General features: G+C 41.2%; 1 protein-coding gene and 1 pseudogene across 1 annotated transcript; both read left to right on the top strand.

The window, feature by feature from the left end:
• Positions 1–22: 22 nt before the first annotated feature.
• C1H11orf54 (chromosome 1 C11orf54 homolog) lies at positions 23–22,249 on the top strand. Its single transcript, XM_060369669.1, has 9 exons — positions 23–156; positions 4,145–4,290; positions 7,426–7,524; positions 11,041–11,114; positions 11,279–11,380; positions 13,644–13,820; positions 14,596–14,745; positions 18,241–18,357; positions 20,654–22,249. Exons 2-9 carry the CDS (start codon positions 4,236–4,238, stop codon positions 20,825–20,827), a joined length of 948 nt encoding a protein of 315 aa, XP_060225652.1. The 5' UTR covers positions 23–156; positions 4,145–4,235; the 3' UTR covers positions 20,828–22,249.
• Positions 6,014–6,132, top strand: LOC132651489 (small nucleolar RNA SNORA24; annotated as a pseudogene).
• Positions 22,250–23,430: the final 1,181 nt, after the last annotated feature.

Here is a 23,430-nt window from a genome sequence, read left to right as displayed (position 1 = left end):
CTACGTTTGTGGGCGTGGCTGCGAAGGCCGACTAGGTGGAGGGCGGTCTCTAGCAGGGGCGGTACCCAGCTAGTCCCTAGGCCTGGAGCAAGCAGAAGAGAAGGGCAGGAGACTGAAGCTGTGCTCCTGAGTGGGAAGAACCCACGCACGCGTCAGGTGAGCGTCATTTGTTGTGGGGGCTGAGCCCGCAGTGGGCTTAAGCATGATCAGTCCTAGGGTTTGCAGGGTCAGTCTGAACACGTTCTTCCTTTTGTCTGCTGAAAGGGCCGTTACTTCACTGCTGATCCAGCCTGAGATAAGGGTGCATTCTGGCATTACAGATCTGCTTTTGAGTTAGTTGTTGTTGCTGTTGTTTGACAACAACAACAAAATTAAGCAACAACAAAAAATTATGGATATATTTTAATCAGGTCTCTCTATGTAGCCCTGACTGCCCTAGAACTTAATATGTAAACCAGGCTGACCTCCAGCTCACAGAGAACATCCTGCCTCTGCACCCCGCTGCCCCTACACCCCGCTGCCTCTAGTGCTGGAACTAAACATGGGCACCACCATGCAGTTTCTCCCACGGCGCTTATCTCCTGTTTGTTCAACCTTTCTCCACCCGAGTTTCTGAACCTTTGACACCTACCACTTAAATCAATAAAGTAAATACTGCCTTTATCTGGCTAGAGGCTGGGCTGGAGCCGACTGTATGTGGAAACCATTCCCTTTTGGTCCGAACGTCAACTTCACCTTCCACACACATATGTTTTCCCCTGTTGTCAGCCTGCCTAAACGTCTACATTTCTAAACCAGTTAGTGAGGCTGAAGCCTCCCATGGTTAGACTTTGTCTCTATTTTGATAGGGACTTAAAACAAACGGATACATTTTATTTATTTATTTGCGAGACAGGGTTTCTCTGGTAGCCTTGGCTGTCCTGGACTCGCTTTGTAGACCAGTTCGCCTCAAACTCACAGAGATCCACCTGCCTCTGCCTCAAGTAATACCCAAGTGCTGGGATTACAGACCTCTGCCACCCTGTCTGGTTTGACTGATCTTCTTTTAAGAAAATAAATTACCGGACCCAGGTGCCTGTAATCCCAGCACCCTGGAAGGTAGAGGTAGGCGCATCTCTGTGAGTTCAAGGCCAGCTTGGTCTACAGAGTGACCAGGACAGCCAAAGCTACACAGAGAAATCCTGTCTTGAAAAACCAAAAAATAAAAAAGTAAGGAGTTGTGGCACGTGCCTTTAATTCTAGCACTAATGGGAGGCAGAGGCAGGCGGATCTCTTATCTACAGATCAAGTTCCAGGACAGCCAAGACTATACAGATAGACGCTGCTGGTCTCGAAAAAAAAAGTCTGTGTTTTAATCTAATTTGAATTCCTATTCCTACTATAAGCATAATTAAAGTGCTTTCATTTTCCTCAGCATATGCTTAATTATACTAAGGCCAGGCATGGTGGTACATAGATAGAATCCCAGAACTCAAAAGGTTTAAACAGGAGGAGCACAGTTCCAGACTTGCCTGGATCATATAGGGAACCTTGTCTCAAAAAAAAAAAAAAAAAAAAAAAAAAAAAAACGAAAGAAAAGAAAAAAAATAGAAGTAGCAATTATTTAATATCCTGTCCATTGTGCTATCTATTGTGCAGATTTTGACATGTTCATATATTAGCAAGTCTCACTGGTTGCCTGATAGAGGATATGATAAACTGTTAACATGGGGCAACTGGGTAGAGAGCGTCTGAGATCTATTTGTGTTTGATATACTAATCTTAAACTATTTCAAAAGAAAATTAAGATGTTTTAGTTCTAAACAGTTAAAGGCCACTCAATTGATAAGTATGTTTAGAGTAATTAAAGCATGATTATAGCAGCTGGGGCCTATTTTCAATAATTACTTATATTTCATTTGCATACAAGAGTATATTTGTTAAATAACTAAAGGACAGTAGAAACAAATGTCTACTAAAATACTAAAGTAAGTGTCACTTATTTAAGCTACCTTGGAGGCTGAAGCAGGAAGATGGCTTGTGAGGACAATGTAGGGATCCTATGTCTTAAAGAAAAAAATGTAAATGCTAAATATGGGCAATGGCATGTTCATGGAGAATATTATGTTCTGAAAGTATGGTCAAAAATAGAAATCTCAGGCCAGAGGTGGCTTCGGAGTTATAAGCACTTCCACCAAGCCTGATAACTGGAGTTTAATCCCTGGAGCCCACACAGTAGAGGGAGAGAACTCACTCCTGCAAGTTGTCCTCTGGCTACCACACATGGGTTGTGGCACACACATACACACACACACACAACATACATACATTACTTTTTTAGTGAAATAATTAAAAAAAAATCCTGTACCCAAGAGACATATGAACCTGGAGAAATGGCTCAGCAGTTAAAATCACCTACTGCTTTCCAGCAGGACTGAGTTCCAGGCCCAGCACCCACGTCAGAGCTTCCTTCTAAGCCAGGTATGATTGCATTTCACTGGAGACAGAGGCAGGAGGAGCTCTGTGAGTGGCAGGACTTCCGTTATGTACACAGGTTGTGGATACCCTGCCTAAAGATAAAAACAAATCAAAAGAAACCCACAAGCAAACTGAGGAAGCCACTTTTCCCTTGCTGTGGGCACATTTAGAGCTAACCATTCTGATTAAGGAGATGGCCCATTAATGATACTGAGTGCTACTCCCATGGTGCTCTATGAGGCAGAAATGCCCTTAGTTAGTGATTTGACTGTCCTATGCTGTTCTGGGCCCTGCCTGTCATCTCCCTGCCCACTTCCTTTTCTTTCCCTGAATTCTCTCTAGTCATCTCACTTTGCATGCTTATTAGCCTCATCTCCTGAACAGGGGAGGTAAGTGTCATCTTTGCATGTGTGTGCCTGTTTTCTGTAAAGTGTTTCTGCTGTGCGTTTTTGGAAATACAAGATTATAATTGGTTAGGTAACCAGATTAATTGAATGTTAGAAGTACTTACCAAGTAAGTATACTTATTTGTAAATTAAAGTAAAAAAAAAAAATGAGTTTTAGAATCTAATCACTCCATAGGTTTCCATTTCAATTTGTTAATGAAATTTTCTCTTATTAAAATGATAGACAAAAGGAATAATTCAAATGTAAAAAATGAAATTTGGCAACATCTTATAATTTTTTAGCTTCAGGGAAAAAAAATAAAACAAATCCTCTTATCCTGTTTTTCTATTATAATGCTACCTTTTGATATTTTGCTGTCATTGAGATCTACTTTTAGAATTAAATTTATTCTCCATTTAAAAATAATAATAAGGGTGGTCAGGCCAACAAGATAGCTCAGTGGGTGAAGGTATTTACCATTAAGCCTGACTTTCTGAGTTAAGTCCCCAGCATCTAAATGGCAGAAGAGGGAACCAACTCCTACAAGTATCCTGTGACTTGTACAGGTATGCTATGGCGTATATGCATAGACACACACAAATAAATAAATGAAATATTTAAAAAATTTAATAAGTCTAAGACAATTAACTATTAGCTTAAATGTCAAATACAGCATAGTAATCAAGTGATCTAGTAGAGGCACCTTATGTAATATATGTATTCTATAAAACAGTAGAGACTCCTGTGGATGGCACAGACTGTACGGACGTATACACATGCACACATATATAAAACCACTTATTTTTAACTCTTTGTACACATCTTTGGTTTGGAGACCATATTCTGAGGCCCTCTGTTCGGAAAGCTTAGGTTCAAGCTGAGTATAGGGAGCATAGCACTCCGTGGGAAAGTACTTTCCTGGCATACCAGAGGCCTGGCTCAATCCCAGGACTGAATAGATAGAAATGAAAGGGGAAAAATTATGAAGAACAGATTCATAGAACAGTATTGGGCTGGCATATGGCTGAGGCCCTTGGTTCTACATACAGCTCTGCCAGGAAGGAAGAAGGTAGAGGAGGGAGGGAAGGAAGAAAGTGGAAAAATTGATCAAAAGGAAGATGATGGAAAGAACAGTAGGAGAGAGTCTCTCCAGCTCCTGCTCACATGGAATGCACGTGAGTTTGTTTGGCTCTGAATGAAGCCTCCAGGCATTTTGCCCTTCTTACGTAAGTGAACTCTGAGGCTATGGAACCTGGATAGACTTTGCCTTCATCAAGTGACTGAACTCTTTCATTTCCAGAACCAGGACTGCTTGTGCCCGTGCCCGTGCCCGTGAGCTCTCGTAGTGGTTGCCCAGCTGCTGTTGGGCATCCTTGGCGATAAGAAAGAGAATGGCTTGTGTTGAGTTTTCTTTTCATGTGCCAAATCTGGAGGAGCTTGCTGAAGGTAAAAAGGATGGTAGTTTTGGGGTGTTGGTTTTTGGTGTTTTTTTGTTTTTTGGTTTTTTTTTTTTTTTCTTTTTTGAGACAGAGTTTCCCTGTGTAACAGCCCTGGCTGTCCTAGAACTCGCTATGTAGAACAGGCTGGCTGCGAACTCACCAAGATCCTTCTGCCTCTGCCTCCTGAGTGTTGGGATTAAAATCATGTGCCACCATGCCTGGCTAGCCTTGAATATTTAAGGACTGTTCTAGGAAACAAAACCAAAAGTTCCCTGAAGTACATATATGACTAATTTCCTGTTTATACGTTATTGAAATAGCACTTTTTATAAAATTCCCATTTCAGTGTCTGTTTAGTATTATTTTTATTTTTTAAAAATCCAAAATTCTGTGTCTCAAAAAAAAAAAAGAAAAAAAACCCCAAACTTTTATAAGTTTTTAGGCTTCGTTATTTATAAACATTTACCATTATTATCCCATCTTGATCTTAACAAACTAGAAGTTGTTTAATATCAAGGTCCTTAGCAACACATGAAATTGTATATAATACCATCTTAAAAGCCAGTCCTTTCTACAAAGTGACACATATGCATGGAGTTTGAATATCTTTGAAAGACAATGATAGATAAATTCAAAATTCATTTTGTTCCCAGCACTACTGCTGGTTCCTTCTCTGCTCATTCTCCCAGAAGTAACCATCATATTATTTCTAGTAATCTTGTTGCTACCACTTCATGCAGTGAAAACTAGCAGAGGAATGCGGAGAGTTGTGCAGTACCAACAATAATGTATTCTGATACACTTTAAATAGTCTCCTGGGGCTGGAGAGGTGGGGCAATGGTTAAGAGTACTGGCTGACTCAAATGACCCGGAACACCCGTGGTGGCTCACAGTTGTCTGTAATTGTTAGCTCAAGGGGATTCAGTTCCCTCTTCTGTCCTCTTTCAGCACCAGATGCACAGGTGGTGCACAGACATTCATGTGAGCATAAACACTTAGAGACATTCAAAATAAATAAATAAAACAAAATATTTAGTCTACTATTGAGTACTGATCATAGTCCCAAATATACTTTGCCTCCTGATTTACAGGCTGTCAATTCGCTTATGTAAATTTCTGTGTGGATTTTTTTTTTCTTTAGTTTTTTTGAGACAGGGTTTCTGCGTGTAGCCCTGGCTGTCCTGGACTCTGTAGACCATGCTTGCCTTGAACTCAGAGATCCACCTGTCTCTGCCTCCTGAGTGCTGGGATCAAAGGTGTATGTTACCATGCCTGGCTTCTTTCTTTCTTTCTTCCCTCTTTCTCTCTTTCTTCCTTTCTTTTACTTATTCAAACAAGAATTTAAGGAAGTTCTAAACTAGAGAAGAAGAAAGATATACATTCAGACCCGTGGTGAAGCAGGGTCTTCATAAGTTCCATTCTGTGGTGACTTCTGTCTCTAGAACCATCCTTACTTTTCACAATATGCTACATGTTTTCTTGAAGAGGCTGAATCAAACATGTACTTGCTCTTTGCTTTTTTTTTTTTTTTTTTTTTTTTTTGCTTTCTTCTTATTTGATCCTTAAAAATATATTTCTCATGGGGCGGATGCTCAGTGACTAAAGGTACTTGCAGCACAAGCACAACAACCTGAGTCCCATTCCTGGAACCAACATAGCTCCCACCAGCTGCCTACACACACACACACACACAAAAAAAAAAAAAAAAAGACTGTAGATAAATGAAATGCATATACGTCTATTCATGACTATAGCAGTGTCCTTTCCTATCTGTGGAAAGCTTGTTCTTGTTGGCAAAACTGTCATCCACTTACTTGGTATCAGATTCTCACTTTCACAGGTAACATTCTTTACTGATAAGGAGCTGTGGAGGCCAGGTTGTCGGACATACTTTTCTGAATTATTACTGAAGTGTCTCTTGAAAAGAGTCAGAAAGATCTTTATGAGTTTGAGGCCAGCCTGGTCTTTATAGTGAGTTCCAGGACAGCCAGGGCTACATAGTTACATCCCTGTCTCAAACAGCCAAGTAAAAGAAAGTTCTAGAAAAAGAAAGTTCTGGAATGTTAAGACACTCCGCTTGTCTATGTTTGTATTACAGCATGATACACCTACAGTAAAGCATAGCATTTGCAGAGTGTGCCTATGTAGCTGCCACTAAGATCAAAATATACATTCAGCACTCTTTTAGGCTCCTCATAGACCTTCCAGTCAGCCTTTCTGCCCCCAGAGAATATTTACCTTAGACACCTGCATTTGAAACACTTCAAGTAGAGCCATGTAGTCTCTATTCTTGTATCTGGTTTCTTTGGCTTGAGGTTTTCTCTGTAACCTACACTGAATGGGTGGTTTGAAATTCTATCCTCAAGGAAAGCAAACCCTTACCTGTGTGCAACCCATTTCCTTTCTTCATGTCCTGGTTACTGTGCTATTGCTGTGAAAAAACACCATGAAAAGACATGATAAGCCTTCCTTCAGAGTTCTTTGTTACACCCACAACCTAAACTCATATTACTAAAAAAAGTGATAGACCCAGGGTTTAGTGAAGACACAAGGCATCTCCTATAAAAGAAAGCATTTAACTGGGGAGTTTGTTTACAGTTGTAGATGGTTAGTCCATGATCATTATAGAGAGAAGTAGAAAGGCATGGTACTGGGACAGCAACTAAGAACTTTACATCCTGATCCACAAGCAGCAGGGTGAGACAGAAAGGGGTGGAGGGAGAGAGACTGGGCCTCGAATAGGCTTTTGAAACCTCAAAGCTGCCAGTGACATACCTCTTCAGTAAGGCCACGCATTCTAATCCTTCTCAAACAGTTCTACTCCTTGGTGACTAAGCATTCAAATTTATGAGTCTATGGGGGCCATTCTTCTTCAGACCACCACACCATTAGTAATTAAGGCTATTTATGTGTCAGAGAGTACATTATATTTTCGGATATTGTCGAAATCTAATGTTCTTCAGTAAGTCAGTGCAGGCCAGTGGTAGACTATGCTTGGCACTGAAGCCCCGGGTCCCTCACTCCTTTTAGTAATATAAGTTTAGGTGGTGGGTGTAACAAAGAGACTTTGAAGGAAGATATAATACGTGGTGGCCACTTTCTAACCGAATGCTAAGTAACTCCTTTACATGTCTTTTATTAGTTTTGCAGAAGGGACTCAAGGACAACTTTGCTGATGTCCAGGTCTCCGTGGTTGACTGCCCAGATTTAAGAAAGGAGCCCTTTAACTTCCCTGTAAAAGGTACGTTTTTTTGTTTGTTTTAAGTTTTTGGTTTTCAGTCATACTGCTTTTTAGAAGCCAGTATTATTTTCCTCTATGAATAAAGGCTGTTATAACAACCTTCAGGCTCAAATTTGCTTAATTTTGGGTCAGATTTCATTGTGTGCCCTTGTGGGGAAAGACTATTTCAGGTGTGTTTTTAACGCTCAGTGTTTTGGTTATGTGACATACTCAGTAGGCTATAGTAGTGGGTTTTTGTTGTTGTTGTGGGTTTTTTTTATTTTGTTTTGGTTTGGTTTGGTTTTCTGAGATAGGATTTCTCTGTGCAGTCTTGGCTGTACTATGCTCTCTTTGAGGACCAGGCTGGTCTCAAACTCACAGAGATCCACCTGCCTCTGTGTCCTCAGTGCAGGGTTACAGACGTGCACCGCCACACCTGGCAGTAGGCTAAGTTTTAATAGCACAAGAATTTTGTTTTTAATTTCCCAAGTGACTTGTAAAAACTTTTTAAAATGTTTGATTGTATGTGTTTACTCAAGGTCAGAAAATACCTTAAGAGGCCTATATTTGGGGGCTGGAGAGATGGCTCAGCAGTTAAAAGCACTTGTTACACTTTTAGAGGACTCAAATATGGTTCCTAGTACCCACATCAGGTGGTTCACAGCTTCCTGTAACTCCAACTCCAGAGGATCCAAGGCCTCTTCTAGCCTCTAAAGGAACCTGCATTCCTGAGCACATAGCCCCACACATACACACATCATATACATAACTTAAGTAAGCCTCTCTTTAGGGCTTATATTTGATTCATCTATTAAATACTTGGGCCCCTTCAAGAAATTTGCCAAGTTTGAAGTAGTAAGAACAGAAAGAAATGAATATTGGTTGAGTACAACAGTCTCAGTGTGACAGACCTCTGGACTGGACATACTGTAGCAGCTGCACTCCAAGGTAAGGGCTAGCTCTAGCTTATTGAAGAGAAAACATCTTGAGAGAGCTGAGCCAAACTGTCAGTCGTAAGGCCAAATGCAAGTGTGTTTCAGAAGTCCAGCCTCCCTCAATTATGCCCTGTGGTGATAAGGAATTAGAGGTTCATGCATTTTTCTGTTTCTCTTATGTTAATTAACATAGCTGGTTGAAAAGTAATCTGCTTGGAATTCTTAGACACTAGTCTTGCCTCTCGTGTCTATGAATCCCACTACCTGTAAGCCCCATAATGTCCCAGAGCCTTGAATACATTAAATAGGAAAGGTCAGTTCAGTATTGTAGGGAGTCTTCCAGGTTAAACAGTCTTTCGCTGTAGTCTCTGTCAACATGTGAAACTTTTAGAAACCATTCTGAAAACATGTTATATGTAGTGGGTAATTTGTCTACTTGTATAACTCTGTACCTTGTGTACGACCGATGCCAGTGGAGGCCAGAAGAGCATGTCAAATCATCTGAGACTGAAGTTACAGATGTTGAGGGTGCTGGGAACTGTCTTCTGAAAGAGGAAGCCTGTCCTCTTGACTGCTGAGCCATCTCTCCAGCCACAGCTCAACCTTGTAAATAAACAAAATCTAAGATCACCTCTTCCCCCCATCCCTTGTAATTATCTGTGATTTCTGATTTTCATTTTGAGGAGAGTAAATTGCTCTTTCTTCCTTGTCTCTCCAGCTGCTTTTCTCTCTGTAGCTGACTCTTTAGAATGTTTTCCAGGATCTTTTCCCCCTGCCTCCACCTATTTTGTAGAATCTGAGCTTTGTCATCTAATCTTGTAGATTTAACCAATAAATCTATTAGAAATCTCTGCCTCACCTAGATCTCTTAAGAACTTCCAGCTGTGTGTAGCACATCTCCACCTCTGGCTTCCCTCTTACCCGTTCCTTGGACAGCTATGAGTCCTGTAGTAGTTCCTCTAGCCATCAGTGTCTCAGTGAAGTCTGTGGCTATTTTCTGCTCTTCCCCAAACACAGAAGGCACCTGTTAACACTTTTTTTGCATCTCTCCTCTATGTAATAGTAGTGTGATAAATATGCTTCACTTAATGATATCCTTGCAAAACTTCTCAAGTAAAACATCATTTCTACTCTGCTTTAAACAGTGCCTTCTCCCAAATTGTGTCTCACTGTATTGTTATAATTACCTAAAAATGTAAGTAGAGGGGCTGGCAAGATGGTTCAACAGGTAAAGGCCCTTGCTGTCACACCTGATGAATTAAGTTCAATCACCAGAATCCATAGGCAGAAGGGGAAGATTCCCACAGGTTGTTTTCTGACCTCCACACATGTACTCCCACCACCACACACACATAAAATAAATAAATGTAGTAAAGAAAAAAAATGTAAGTAGAGGGGCTAGAGAGATGGCTCAGTAACAGCTCTTCCTGCTCAAACATGAGGAATGGCGTTCAGATCCCATCACCCACATAAAGACCTGCAAGTGCTAATGTGTGCCTATAATCCCAGCACTCTGGGGCAGACACAAAGGATTGCTGGGGCTCACTTCAAGTTCAGTGAAAAACCATCAAGGAATAAGGTAGAGTGATGGGGTAGGTCACCCAGCATCTTTCCCTGGCTTCTGCTTGTGGTAGATACGTGCAGTATACACACATAAGTATATTTGCATATACCATACACACATATACCACACTCAGATATATACACATGCAACATGCATATAAAATCAATCAAGCAGTAAATAGAATATATTTTAAAATGAAAGTAGATAATGGGGGTTGTAGGGATGCCAGCTTAGTTACCCATTATTGTTATTTGTATAACCTTATAAAAAGATTTCTGAGGGCTGGAGAGATGGCTCAGAGGTTAAGAGCACTGGCTGTTCCAAAGGTCCTGAATTCAATTCCCAGCAACCACATAGTGGCTCACAACCATCTATCATCAGATGTGGTACCCTCTTCTGGAATGCTGGCACACATGAATACTGTATAAAAAAATAAATCTTAAAAAAATATTGAGAATGGATCTAAAGAACAACATTCTACCAAAATAAAATGTTTTAGAAATTTAAAAATACAGCTGGAAGTGATAGCATGGCAGTAATCTCAAGCACTTGGGGAGGCAGAGGCAGGGAGATCTCTGTGAATTTGAGGCCAGCCTGGTCTACAAAGCGAGTAGGACAGCCAAGGCTACACAGAGAAACCTTGTCTGGAAACACACAAACAAATGCAAACAAAAAAATTTAAAATACAACTTATGCCAAAAAAAAAAAAAAAGAAGAATTGTTTGAATGAAAATGACACCCTTCCCCCAGGAGGATAGATTCTTATAGAATTAGGCAAATGAATTCTAGAAACTTTACCCAAAAGTTGGTCCATGCCCTCTCAGAATCAGTTGTTGGTATGCCCCAGGCCACCAGGCCATGCTTAGTAATGACAGCATATGTGGCAGTTAAGAGCCCAGCAGGGATCGCTTGCTTATTTCACCTCTGTTAGGTGCAACACTGAGATTCTCTTACATTTATTCCTAGTAAATTAGCATCTTCTGGAATGATACTTGAACGATACATTTGCCTGCTTTTAAGATGGCTTGTGTTTTTTAGGCATCTGTGGGCAAACTAGAATTGCAGAAGTAGGAGGTGTGCCTTACTTATTGCCTCTTGTAAACAAAAAAAAAGTAAGTATGCTTTTATTCTTTGTGTCACAGACTGTAGAAACTGGGTTGAGTCCTGTTTGTCAGGAAGGCCACCAGTGAATGTGGCAGGCGAGGAAGCCAGTGGTTGTAAAAAATAAATCAGGAAGTTGATATGTTACAGCTTCAAATTTTTTTTCTTTTTATAGGTTTATGACCTAAATGAAATTGCAAAAGAAATACAGCTGCCCGGAGCTTTTATCCTTGGAGCAGGAGCAGGTCCATTTCAGACCCTTGGGTTTAATTCTGAGGTCAGTATGTGTATAATATTATTTTATTTTGTTCATTTGATATTTGAGTTATTCATGACCTTTTTACTGGCCTGTCAAAATCTACTTTTAGCTGGTAGTGGTAGCTCCTACATGTAGTTCTGGCACTTACGAGGCTGAGGCAGGGGGATTGCACAAGTTCAAGGTCATCATGAGTTAAATAGTGAGTTCCAAGTCAGTCTGGGTTATAGTGGGAAAACCTGTCTCAAGGGAAAACAAAAAACAAAAAAAAAAACACCTTCTTTTTTAGTGAATTGTTAATAGTTGAATCTCTGCACATTTGGGCCAAGTGCACACTCTAATTGGTCGAATGCTAATAAAATACCTGTTGTACTTTCAGAGGTTTTAGAGAACATGTTAAGGCACTTGTGTGTGTGTTATGTGTGTGCATTATGTGTGTCCTTGTTTTTTTGAGGCAGAATCTGGCTATGTAATCCAGTCTGGACTTAAATTCACAGTCCTTCTCTACCTGTTCAGTTCTGGATTGCCATGTCCACTGCACACCTGATGATCTTTTTTAAGGGTTATTTTTTTATTTTATGTATCTGAGTGCTCTATCTGCATGTACACCTTGCATGCCAGAAAAGGGTACCAGATCACATTATAGATGGTTGGAAGCTGCCATGTGGGTGCTGGGAATTGAACTCAGGACCTCAGAAAGAGTAGCCAGTACTCTTAGACTCTGAGCCATCTCTTCAGCCTACACCTGGTGATTTTTATTCTTACATATCATAGGATCTCTCATTTCTCTATAAATCCTTGCTGTCATATAAAGGCAGCTTTGGATTAAAAGAGGAATTATGGAGAGAACTCCATGTTAAAAACCAAATAGTGGCCAGGCATGGGAAGCACTCAGGAGGCAGAGGCAGGCAGATCTCTGTGAGTTCAAGGCCAGCCTGGTCTACATACTAAACTCCAGGACAGACAGGGCTGTTACTCAGAGAAACTGTCTTGAAAAACAAGAACAAACAAACAAACAAAAACAAATAATAAATATCAGAGAAAACCAATGACTATTAACAGATACTAGTGTGTGTTATGCATACTATATGTGGTGTATTATAATATGCTTTGTCCCATTTATACTAAATGTAGTATATATTACATATGCCATATGATAGTAAGATACCACTGTCTATTTATAGCTTATGATGGTAAAATGGCACTGCCATGCTCTTACAACTTCATCAGAAGGGTGGTTGTTCAGAACTTACAGAATTTCTCTTGCAGAAGCAGTGATATAATTTTCTCAGTGTTTAGGACAGAAAAAAAGTTAAAATCTATGATTAGACATTCTGAGCCATGCATGATGGCTCATGGCTGTAATCCTAATATTTGAGTACTGGTAAGTCTGATCTACACAGCCAGCCAGGACCATAGAATACCACCCTATCTCAAAAAATAATTAATTAATAATTAATTAATTAAGAACTTTTTTTGTCGGTTGTTGTGGTTGGTACAGGAATCTCAGAATTGAGGCAAAAGGACTGGATCTAAGGTTGTGAATTCCATGCCAGTTAGCCTTCATAGCAAGTTACTGGGATACACAGCAAGAGGCTTTCTCCAAGAAAAGAAATATCGTAAACATTTTACTGTAAATATTATAAACTGAGGATGAAGATGTGGCCCAAAGGTTAAGTAGCTACTCTTCCAGAGGACCCAGGTTCAGTTCCTAGCACCCACATGGCAACTCAGAGCTATCTATAACTCTAGTTCCAGCGATCCAGTGTCACCTCTGGCCTCTGTGAGCACCGGGTATATCACACATGAGTGCAGGCAAAACACCTGAAACACAAAATAAATCTAACAGAAAATGCAAAACATTTTATAAAATGTGTTAGATTTCCACAGCTGTGACAAAGTAATGGAAATAAGTAAAGAAAACATTTGTTTGGGTTCATGGTTTCAGAAGTTTCTGTCCATGTCCCAGTTACTTTGGACCTTTGGGGAGAGAGAACAGTGAGGAAGACATGTTGGAACAAAGCTGCTTCCCTAAACCATTAAATCCTACAGATGCATTAATCTGTTCTTGAAGTGGCATTAGGGAATGATAATGTTGTTTGATTGTAATCTGAATTTGGCAGGGAATGTAGGCAGTGGTAGAGCCCTGTCTTAGCATGGACAAAGGCTTGGTGCACTCTCCAACAGCACAATAATATATGAATATAATGGAAAAGACCCAAGATAAAATCTTTAAAGATCTGGGAGAAAAATTATTAATAACTAAAATTGACTTTCTTTCCAGTTCATTCCAGTTGTTCAGACAGCAAGTGAACACAACCAACCTGTGAACAGAAGTTACTTTGCCCATATAAATCCTGCAGATGGAACGTTCCTGCTGGAGAAATACAGCCAAAAATATCAGGATTTTGGATGTGCATTACTGGCTAATCTTTTTGCCAGTGAGGGCCAACCTGGCAAGGTGATTATGCCCGTAAGAACATAGCATTCAGCTAGGCATCAGGACAGCCAGGGCTACACAGAGAAACCATGTCTAGAAAATAATGAATGAATGAATGAATGAGTGAATGAATAAGATTACCTAGTAAACAGAGCATCCCTTTGCTCTACCTTTCTGAGTAGAAGGTAACAAAACACAAACCTTGGGCATTCATTATTTGCATAAAGCAATAAGATTATGCTTACTTATGGGTGGTAACCAGGCATAATAACGTGCATTGTGCTAGAAGTGGTGGTAACAAAAACAAGAAAACAATAAGGAGAATGCATGCCTGCTTGATCTAGGTACAGCCTCTGTGAAGACTTAGATCTGGAAAGGAGAGAGCCACTTCAGCTATTTAAGAAATGAGACAGAGATGTAAAAGTACCTAAGAACACAGGGAAACCTCTGTCAAGAATTTTACAGGAAGTGAGACCTTGCAAACCTATCTTCAGTCCCCATTACCAGAGGTGAATCCCTTCAAGCCTAGTAATCCTCAAGCTTTCCAAACCATCTTGGTCTCCAGAATTCAGAATAGGACTCAGTTCAAGGACTCATGAACAAAATTGTTGGAGTTACATATAACTGGTGTGTGTGTGTGTGTGATTTAAAACAAGGACTGAGACATCTCAACTCTGATCTTTGTGTGCTGAGCAGATAATATTTACCTGGTGGCAGTAAGTTTTATAATGGTACAGTTAGGTAGTTATTGCCATAGAACTGTAGAGCTTATACAGTACCATTTCACCCTCTGTAGGTCATTGAAGTACAAGCCAAGAGAAGAACAGGACAGCTTAACTTTGTGACTTGCATGAGGCAGACTCTGGAGAAGCATTATGGAAACAAGCCTGTGGGGATGGGAGGCACCTTCATTGTGCAGAAGGGGAAAGTCAAGGCCCACATCATGGTAAGGGTTCTGTGTCTGCCTGCCTGCATAGGCACGGCAGCTAACTTTCACATTTTGGGTGTGGGAGCCAGGGTGTTTGCTATAACTCAGGCTAGCCTCAAAGTTACTGTATAGAGCATATTTCACCTTCTTATTTAAGTTTATTATGAAGTATTTTATTTTCTTTGATGCCTCTACCCACTTCTAGAGCTTTTTGCCTCAGCCTTCTAAGTACTGGGATTACAGATATGTACCACCATTCATGGTAGAAGTTTTTACTTTTCACATGGCCCAATAAACCACAACCAACTCCAGTGTCAGAAAATTTCCCATGTTTTTGTACATTCTCTGTAAATCTTAGTTGGCATTTTATCTTGGCTTCATTTGAAGGTAACTTTTATACATAGTGCAAAGAGTCTACCTTCATCCCTTTGCATGAGTGTGTCAATTCTTCCTTTGGCTGGTGCTGGCACTCTTGCTGAAAATCATTCATCCAGGCAGGGGAAAAGACTCAGGGATTAACAGCACTTGCTCTTGCAGAGGACCTGGGTTCAATTCCCCCCGGAGTGGCCCACAAGCTTCATTAACTCCAGTTCCACAGGCATGAGGTATGCACCTAGTGTACACACATACATGCAGGTAAAACATGAAAACATACAAATACAAAACCTTTTTTAAAAAAGAAAAACGGGGATGTGGGCTGAAGAGTTGGCTCAGTAGTTAAAGAGCACTGGCTGAGTTTCCAAAGGACCCAGGTTCAATTCCTAGCACCCACATGCCAGCTCATAGCTGTCTGAGACTCCAGTTCCAGGGGATCTGACACTATCACACACACATACAAGCAGACAGAACACCAAAGTGCATACAATAAAAAGAAATAAATCATTTTTAAAATTTATTTAATTTTATGTGCATTAGTGTGAAAGTGTCAAATCCCTTGGAATTGGGGTTACAGACAGTTGTGAGCTCCCACGTGGGTGCTGGGAATTGAACCTGTGTCCTCTGGAAGAGCAGACAGTGCTCTTAACTACTGAGCCATCTCTCCAGTCCCCAATAAATCATTTTTAAAAAGAGAAAAAACACCCCTCCTACACACACATACACAAGGCTTCATTTCATGCCTCTCTCATCTGTGCATTTGGTCTACATGTATTCTGGTTAGTTTTTTATAAATTTGACATAGATTAGTTGCCTGGGAAGAGAGAATCTTGAGGAATGCCCCCATTAGATTGGCCTATGGGGAAGTGTGTGGGTATTTTCTAAATTAATGATGGATGTGGGAGAGTCCAGCCCACTATGGGCAGTGTGTAATAAGAAAGCAAAGCAGGCCTAGCATGCCATGGAGAGCAGTAAACAGCACCCCTCCATGGTCCCTGCTTCAGGTTCCTACCTTAACGTCCCTTCAGGATGGACTATAAGCTGTAAGATAAAGTAACCCCTTTCCTACCAAGTTGCCTTTGGTCTTGGTTTTATCACAGAAATGGAAAGTAACAGGTAGAGCATGCCTGTCTGTGCAGCTGGCACCATCTAATTGTGGTAGACGTGTACATTTAGAAGCTAAGAAGTGAGAAAAAATTTTCATACAAATTTTAGGTGCATTTTTCTTTTTGTTTGTTTGCTTTTCAAGACAGGGTTTCCCTGTGTAGCCTTGGCTGTCCTGAATTTGCTTGGTAGACCAGGCTGGCCTCAAACTCACAGAGATCCGCCTGCTTCTGCCTCTGCGTGCACCACCATGTCTGACTTTTTCTACTTTAAAAAAAAAAAAATTGTGCCAGCCGTGATGGCCTGTAATCCCAGCACTCTGGGATTCAGCAGCCAGCCTGGTCTACAAAGCAAATCCAGGACAGCCAAGCATCTTGAAAACAAAAACAAACAAAATAATAATAATAATAATCATTACCATCATCATCCAAGGACATGGGAGGCAGAGGCAGACAGATCTTTAAGAGTTCCAGACCAACTAGAGATACATAGTGAGACCAACAATTAAAAAGCAATTACACTAATTTTCTCTGTTTTGCCCTTTGCCATGTTGGTAAACAAATCCAGGGCCCTACAGTCACTTTAACCACCGAGCCCTATTCCTGGCAATGACGAGTGTTGTTATTGGTGTTTGCTGTTCAGTGGTTCTAGAATAGGATAGAAGCCAAGGCCTTACACCCAGGAGACCAGGGCTGTAGTACGAAGACATCCACAGCACAGGGCCAAGTCATTAGATAGCCTTCAGTAACACTGACATCTTCAGTCATGTCTATTTTCCCTAAATGTGTATTTTTCCATTCTAACTTCTGTGTTTTTATTATTGTATATGATGTATGTGTGAATGCAGAGACACACATGTGGAGTTAAGAGGACAACTTTCAAAAGTCTCAGAGTTGCCTTCTCAGAAGGCCTGGAAATAAGAGATTAATGCCCAGATTCCACTTATAGATAGGAGAAAACAGACTCCACAGAGTTGTCCTCTGACCTCCTTAACTGACACTGTGGCACACACCCACCCAGCATGCACACATATATTAATAATCATTTTTATCACGAGTTTTTGTTTTTTATTTTGCATGAGCATTCTGTCTGCATGTATATCTGCATGCCAGAAGAGGGCATCAGATCTCAGTATAGATGATCATGAGCCACCATGTGGTTGCTGGGAATTGAACCCAGGTCCTCTGGAAGAGCAAGCAGACAGTGCTTTTAACCTCTGAGCCATCTCTCCAGGCCTAATCCTTTTTTTTTTTTTTTTTTTAATTGAAAGTTAGTTCTCCTGTTGTTTAAGTTTTGGGGATTGAATTCAGATCACCATATTTACATGGTAAACCAAATTGCTGCCCCTACTCTGATTTCTATGTGTTTCCTATATATGTTTTCACCTTCTTATTTATTACGAAGTATTTTATTCTCTTTGATGCCTCTACCCACTTCTAGAGCCTTGTTTCTATGTCCCATCCACCTTGTTATGAGGTACAAACTCAGAAGAACTGGGGCTGGAGCTCAGAGGAGAGCCTTAATCGGCATGTACAAGACTCTGCATTTGATCTAGCACTGAAAAAAGTCAAAAGATTAGCTTGTAAGGACTGGAAATGGAAAGCCAAGTAGCTCAGTGATGAGAGTGCATGCCTAGAAGGCAGGAGGTCCTGTTTTCAATCCCAGAACTGTGTAAAAGTATTTCAGAATGCGGAGGAGCGGGGGCTATGGCTAAGTGGCACAGTACTTGCCTAGAGTGTACAGGTCCCAGATTCAATTCCCAACATCACACAAAACAATTAATCACACATAACGTGGAGAACATACACAGCACAAAGACTGAAGATGTGTGAAAAAAAATTAATTGCCTCACTTCTTCAGTAACTTAGGAGTAAGTTTCAGTTTGTACAAATTGGATGGCTAACTTTTTAGAAACTGGGGAAAGTGATGCCAAAACCCAGTCAGTGAGATGTATTAAAGAGAACCATGAGGTCGTAATTATCACACTTAATTCCCATTCACATTCAGTGTTTTTCTGCTTACGTGTTGTTGCAGCCAAAAGAGTTTTCTTCCTGCCCCCTGAACTCAGATGAAGCTGTCAATGAATGGCTGCACTTCTATGAAATGCAGGCTCCTTTGGTTTGTCTACCAGTTTTTGTTTCCAAAGACCCGGTGAGTCTTCATCTGCCTTTTGTATACAGTGAAAATTCTTGGTAGCATACTTGTTTTTTAAAGTATTTACTTAGTTTTGTTTGTGTTTGTGTGTCTGTGTGCATGTGCATATTCACATACATGTGTCTATGTGTGTAGCAAATGCTACAGCATATGGTCAGAGAGCACCATGTGAGAGTCAGTTCTCTCCTACCATGTGAGTGCAACAGATCAAACTCAGGTTGTCTGGCTTGGCAGCAAACACTTGCCAGCAGAATTGTCTTGTCAGCCTTGTATTTTTTTAGAATAGATAATTTGGGTTTTTGTTATTGATGTGTGAGGATAGCCTTGGGGTCATCTTTTTGTTTTGTTTTGTTTTCTGAGACACGGTCTTTCTACATAGCCCTGGCTGTTAGGTCTCAAACCCTGGACAAATAGCTAAGGTGCCTATTTAATATATCACAGCAGACCTGACTGCCTGGTTCTCCCAGCATCCCTCAGTGCCCACCTATTACAGGGTATCGCTGACATAATCCACCCTCTACCCTAAACTCTCCAGCCCAGGGGCTGAGCTGCCCCTCCTCCAGAAGTTCTTCCCTATAGAATAACACCATTTTGGTTACCTACCCTCTTTTTTACCTTTTGCCCTCTTGACTGCTGCACCTGGTTCCTCTCTCTCCCTTCTCCTCCTCCTCCTGTTCTTCCTCCTCTACCTTTCCTCACGTGGCTGAGGGTCATGACCACTCTGGACTCTCCCAGATGTCTCTGCCTCTGGCTGTGCTTCCCCTTTCAGTTACAGTAAACTTTATCCTCCACCATACCTAGGAGCAGTCACATCCAATAGAGGGAGAGGAGCAAATGTCTTACTAAGTAAAATTGCCCATGTGGTGGGTGCCCCAAAGGGCAAAGCAGGGAGATACCTGCGTGGTGGGCACCCTAAAGGGAGTAGCAGGCTCCCAGATCCAGGGAGACACTTGCTGAGTAAGTGAGGAAAGATGGATGGTTAGATTAGGTAGAAGGAGCACCAGAAGAGGCAGACTATAGAATCAAATTTGGTGAGTGGCAAAAGCCAGCAGAAACAAATGATCCATACATACCTTAGGAGAGGTGTGTGATAATAAGACCACAACCACAGTTTTTGAACTAAATTTTAAGCAGGCTTAATTAAAAACTGGCCAGGATGATGGATTGTGGCCAGGTCCATTCCAGGGTTCCCAGACAATGGTGGCATGTGACATTTTGTAGAGGCTTATAAAGGCAAACATATAAGGCTACATATTTCCCACCAGGTCTAATAGGGGCAAGAACATAGCCTGATGTACTTCCTGGCTTCGTCCCTCCCGCCTGCATGTAAACAAGCACATCCAGTGCAGCTCTGTCAAAGACACTCATTTAGGGCAGTGGTGAACATGTGGCTTGTTAGTTTACATAACAGCAGGCCTCAGTAGCTCAGAAATTATCTGCCCTTAGGCAAGGGGCTTCCAGGTTAGAGGCATTTTCATTTCATGGATCTCTTAGACATCTGGGAGAGTTCAGAGTGGATATGACCCTGAGGAAAGTAGAACGTGGATGGGGAGGCACAGAGTGGGACAAGACCAGGTGCAGGTTAAAAAAAAAAAAGGAGGCGGTTAAGTGGGTGGATAGCCAAAACAGCTGAATTATATAGGATGGGGGAGGGCAGCCCAGCGCCTGGGCTGTAGAGTTTGGGGTGGGGTCGGGGCATGGCAGGGCCCTACCCTGTAACAGGTAGGGACGGAGGGATGTTGGGAGAACCTGGCAGCCAAGCCTGCTGTGATGCGTTGAACAGGCACCTCTGCTGTTTGGCCCAGGGTTTGAGCCCTAATAAGTTATGCTTATCTAGAACTCACCATGTAGGCCAGGCCGTCTGCCTCTGCGTCTCAAGTGCCTGGAATAAAGGCCGTCATCATGACTGGCTTTATTTATTTATTTATTTTTAATTTCTTAACCTTATACATCAGTCCAGACCACCTGTTTACAATAAACAGAAAGTTCTTGGATTAAAGATGTGTGCCATGGCTCAACCACACCAAACAAGAAACAGGGTTTTACAGTTCACAATTTTGGGGTTCACAATGGGGTCAAATATACTGTAACAGATCTGTCACTCAGAAGATACAGTTAGGAAGACTGAGAGTTCAAAGCTAGTCGCAACCACACAGTAAGTTCCTGTCTCAAACAAATAATAATATTTTTTAAAGTTTTTTTAAAAAGTAATAAAAGGTTTCTCTCTTTCCCCTGAAATGCACCGTAATCAAAATGATTTTGGTCCATGCTAACAGACTGTCTGCTGTCCTAGGGACTTGATTTGCGACTGGAGCACACCCATTTCTTCAGTCATCATGGCGAAGGCGGACATTACCACTGTGATACCACCCCAGACACAGTGGAGTATCTTGGCTACTTCTTACCTGCACAGCTCCTCTACCGCATTGATCGGCCCAAAGAGACCCATGCATTTGGGAGAGATTAAAGCAGCTGATGCTTGCTTAGAAAATGGTTAGCTAAGGTTAAATCCCTAACTCAGCAACTGATACTAATTAAAAAATCCAGTAGAGAGCCAGAGGTTGCTTCCCTAGCAAGCCAAGGCCCTGGCTTAATCCTCAGCATGGAAGAAAAACACACAATAAGAGTAATTTCACTACATAAACACTAGTTTTATACTATTTCAAATGCAAGGATACTTGATACTCCTATTATTTAGCATCTTCATGTGAAGAAGATTATTAGTAACAAAGATACCTAATTGAGATGCTCACTTTCCTATATGCTCACTTTAGTAAATCAATTTCATATCTTTATAGCCTGGCAAAGTCTTCTCTTCATACCTCAGATATAAGCAGAACAGGGACCTTCCATTATTCCTGCTATCTAGGAATAACTTACATTTGTGTGACATTAAATTTTGCAAGTTCATCTCAGAAGTGCTAAGGGATTATTACTGAGTATTAGACACAAAAGTGTGGAATCTTCGCACTGAGTTTTTAAAGCCCACAAAGAAAACCAGTGTACTCTGTTCTCAGCACTCGGCGGACAAGGTGGCTCTTTACTCTGGTGACAATCTACACTCAGAAGTCTGCAGCCTGCCTTCCACAGATGTTAGTAACATTGATTAGCCAGGCTCTTCTCAAATTAGATCTCCATCCAACGGTTTGTACCTTAGTAACTGCAAGATAAGAAGGGAAAGAGACAGCAACAAAGCACAACACTAACATGAGCATACTTTAGTAAGGCTGCTGTTGAACATGGCCACTCTCCATCACGAGATAAAACTACACTCTTAGTGTGTGGTGTCTTGAAGACACACGTCTGTGCCCTTTTGTTGGCTATTAGAATATTGAGACAATGGACCCCAGGAAATTGGAATTCCCTCAGGATTCTCATGCCAGGAGAATCCTGGTGCCAGCCAGAGGAGGGACTTGTCTCCTGGAAAGAGATGTCACATAGTTCTGCAGGACCAACAGGAGACTAGTCAGTCAGTGGGGGTGGGCAGGACCACAGCTTGACCTGCTGAGTTGGGCATACATCTTGCCTTCTATTTAAACCTGAACCTCATGCCAGGATCCCAACATAGATTTTGCAGAATAGTGGGGAATCCAGAGACTTGTTTGTTCCTCTTCCCAATGTGACTACATTCAAGAAATCTTTTTATGCTTTTCAAAAAATTACACTATTACTGTGTGCTGATGATTACAAAACTTGCTGTTCTGTAATATAAAACCTGTGATGATCATTAACCAGAAATCAACCTTGCTAATGACAGTAAGGTGTGGGTCTAGGAAATCTTTAGAACCAAACCCTAAATGTTTTCTGATTCCTTACTTTGTAATGAACATGTCTTGTGAGTATAAACATGATTTTTGAAACAAAACTGAATAAAGTAATATTTAGTGTATTGTTTCTCACCCCCCCCCCCCCCCAACTATTGAGATAAGAGTCCAGACTGGCCTTGAACCTGAGATCCCCTTGATTCTGCCTCTCGGGCGCTAGAACTAAAAGTGTGAGCCACCACTGCCTAGCTGATCAGCTGATATTGTTGCTTTTTAGTCTCTTACCTCAACAAAAACAGTATTGCTATTATTTTAGTGTGCATGTGTATGCTGTGTGCATGTCGTGTGTGGGTGCACGAGTGCATGTGGAGAGCAGTTACGCCCAGTATCTTTGATTTCTCTCTCCCTTAAATACTGAGGCTTACTGATTCAGCTAGGTTAGTTAGTCAGAATTATTCTGTCTTTACGTCCTTGACCAGTGGGATTACATATGAGCTGCCACACCCAGCTGGCTTTTTATGTGGGTACTGGGGATCCAAGCTCCAATCTTCACACTTGTGCAGCAAGGACTTGATGCATACTATCACCCCAGCCTAGTGTGTTAGTATTCTTTTTTTATTTTTATTTTTTGTTTTTGAGACAAGGATTCTCTGTGTAGCCTTGGCTGTCCTGGACTCGCTTTGTAGACCAGGCTGGCCTCAAACTCCGAGAGATCCAACTGCCTCTGCCTCCCTGAGTGCATGTGCCACAGTGCCCGGCTGTGTTAGTATTATTTTATTTCACTTACCCTGTACTCTGGAGGTGAGTGAGGTGTTAATTCAACACTGTAGCACAGTTTCAAAGTAAGCATACAGGAAATATTTGTTGGGTGGGTGGATGATTATGCCAGATATGTCACTAGATTCTGGGATATATTTAGTTGGAGAAACCAAACAAATATGTGATTAATAGATGATATTACTGTGTGAAGAGAAATACAGCAGAGGTAGAAGGTAAATTCTATTTCCTTGTGGGGTCCCAGCTGAGAGGATGGATTCACTTGCTTAATTTGATTCAAATATCAAGCCTAATGAAATCACACACCAGCAAGGCATTAATCCTAATGGAAATGTTTCTAGAAACATCAGGACAGCTACAAGGCCTGTATGGAAAAGAATGGCCTGACAGAATAGGGGAAGTCTGACTTTAATGGTTCCTCCGTGAGCTTTGAATTTCCCACAGATATCATGGGAGTATGTAGGTGCTCTTGACTTGTCAAAATGTCGGTTTGAAGGCTGCCAGCAGTCATGCACCAAGAGCAGGATGA

This window comes from Meriones unguiculatus, chromosome 1, assembly GCF_030254825.1.
Source record: "Meriones unguiculatus strain TT.TT164.6M chromosome 1, Bangor_MerUng_6.1, whole genome shotgun sequence".
NCBI classification, from domain to species: domain Eukaryota; kingdom Metazoa; phylum Chordata; class Mammalia; order Rodentia; family Muridae; genus Meriones; species Meriones unguiculatus.
This window is presented reverse-complemented; position numbering and strand designations above follow the sequence as displayed.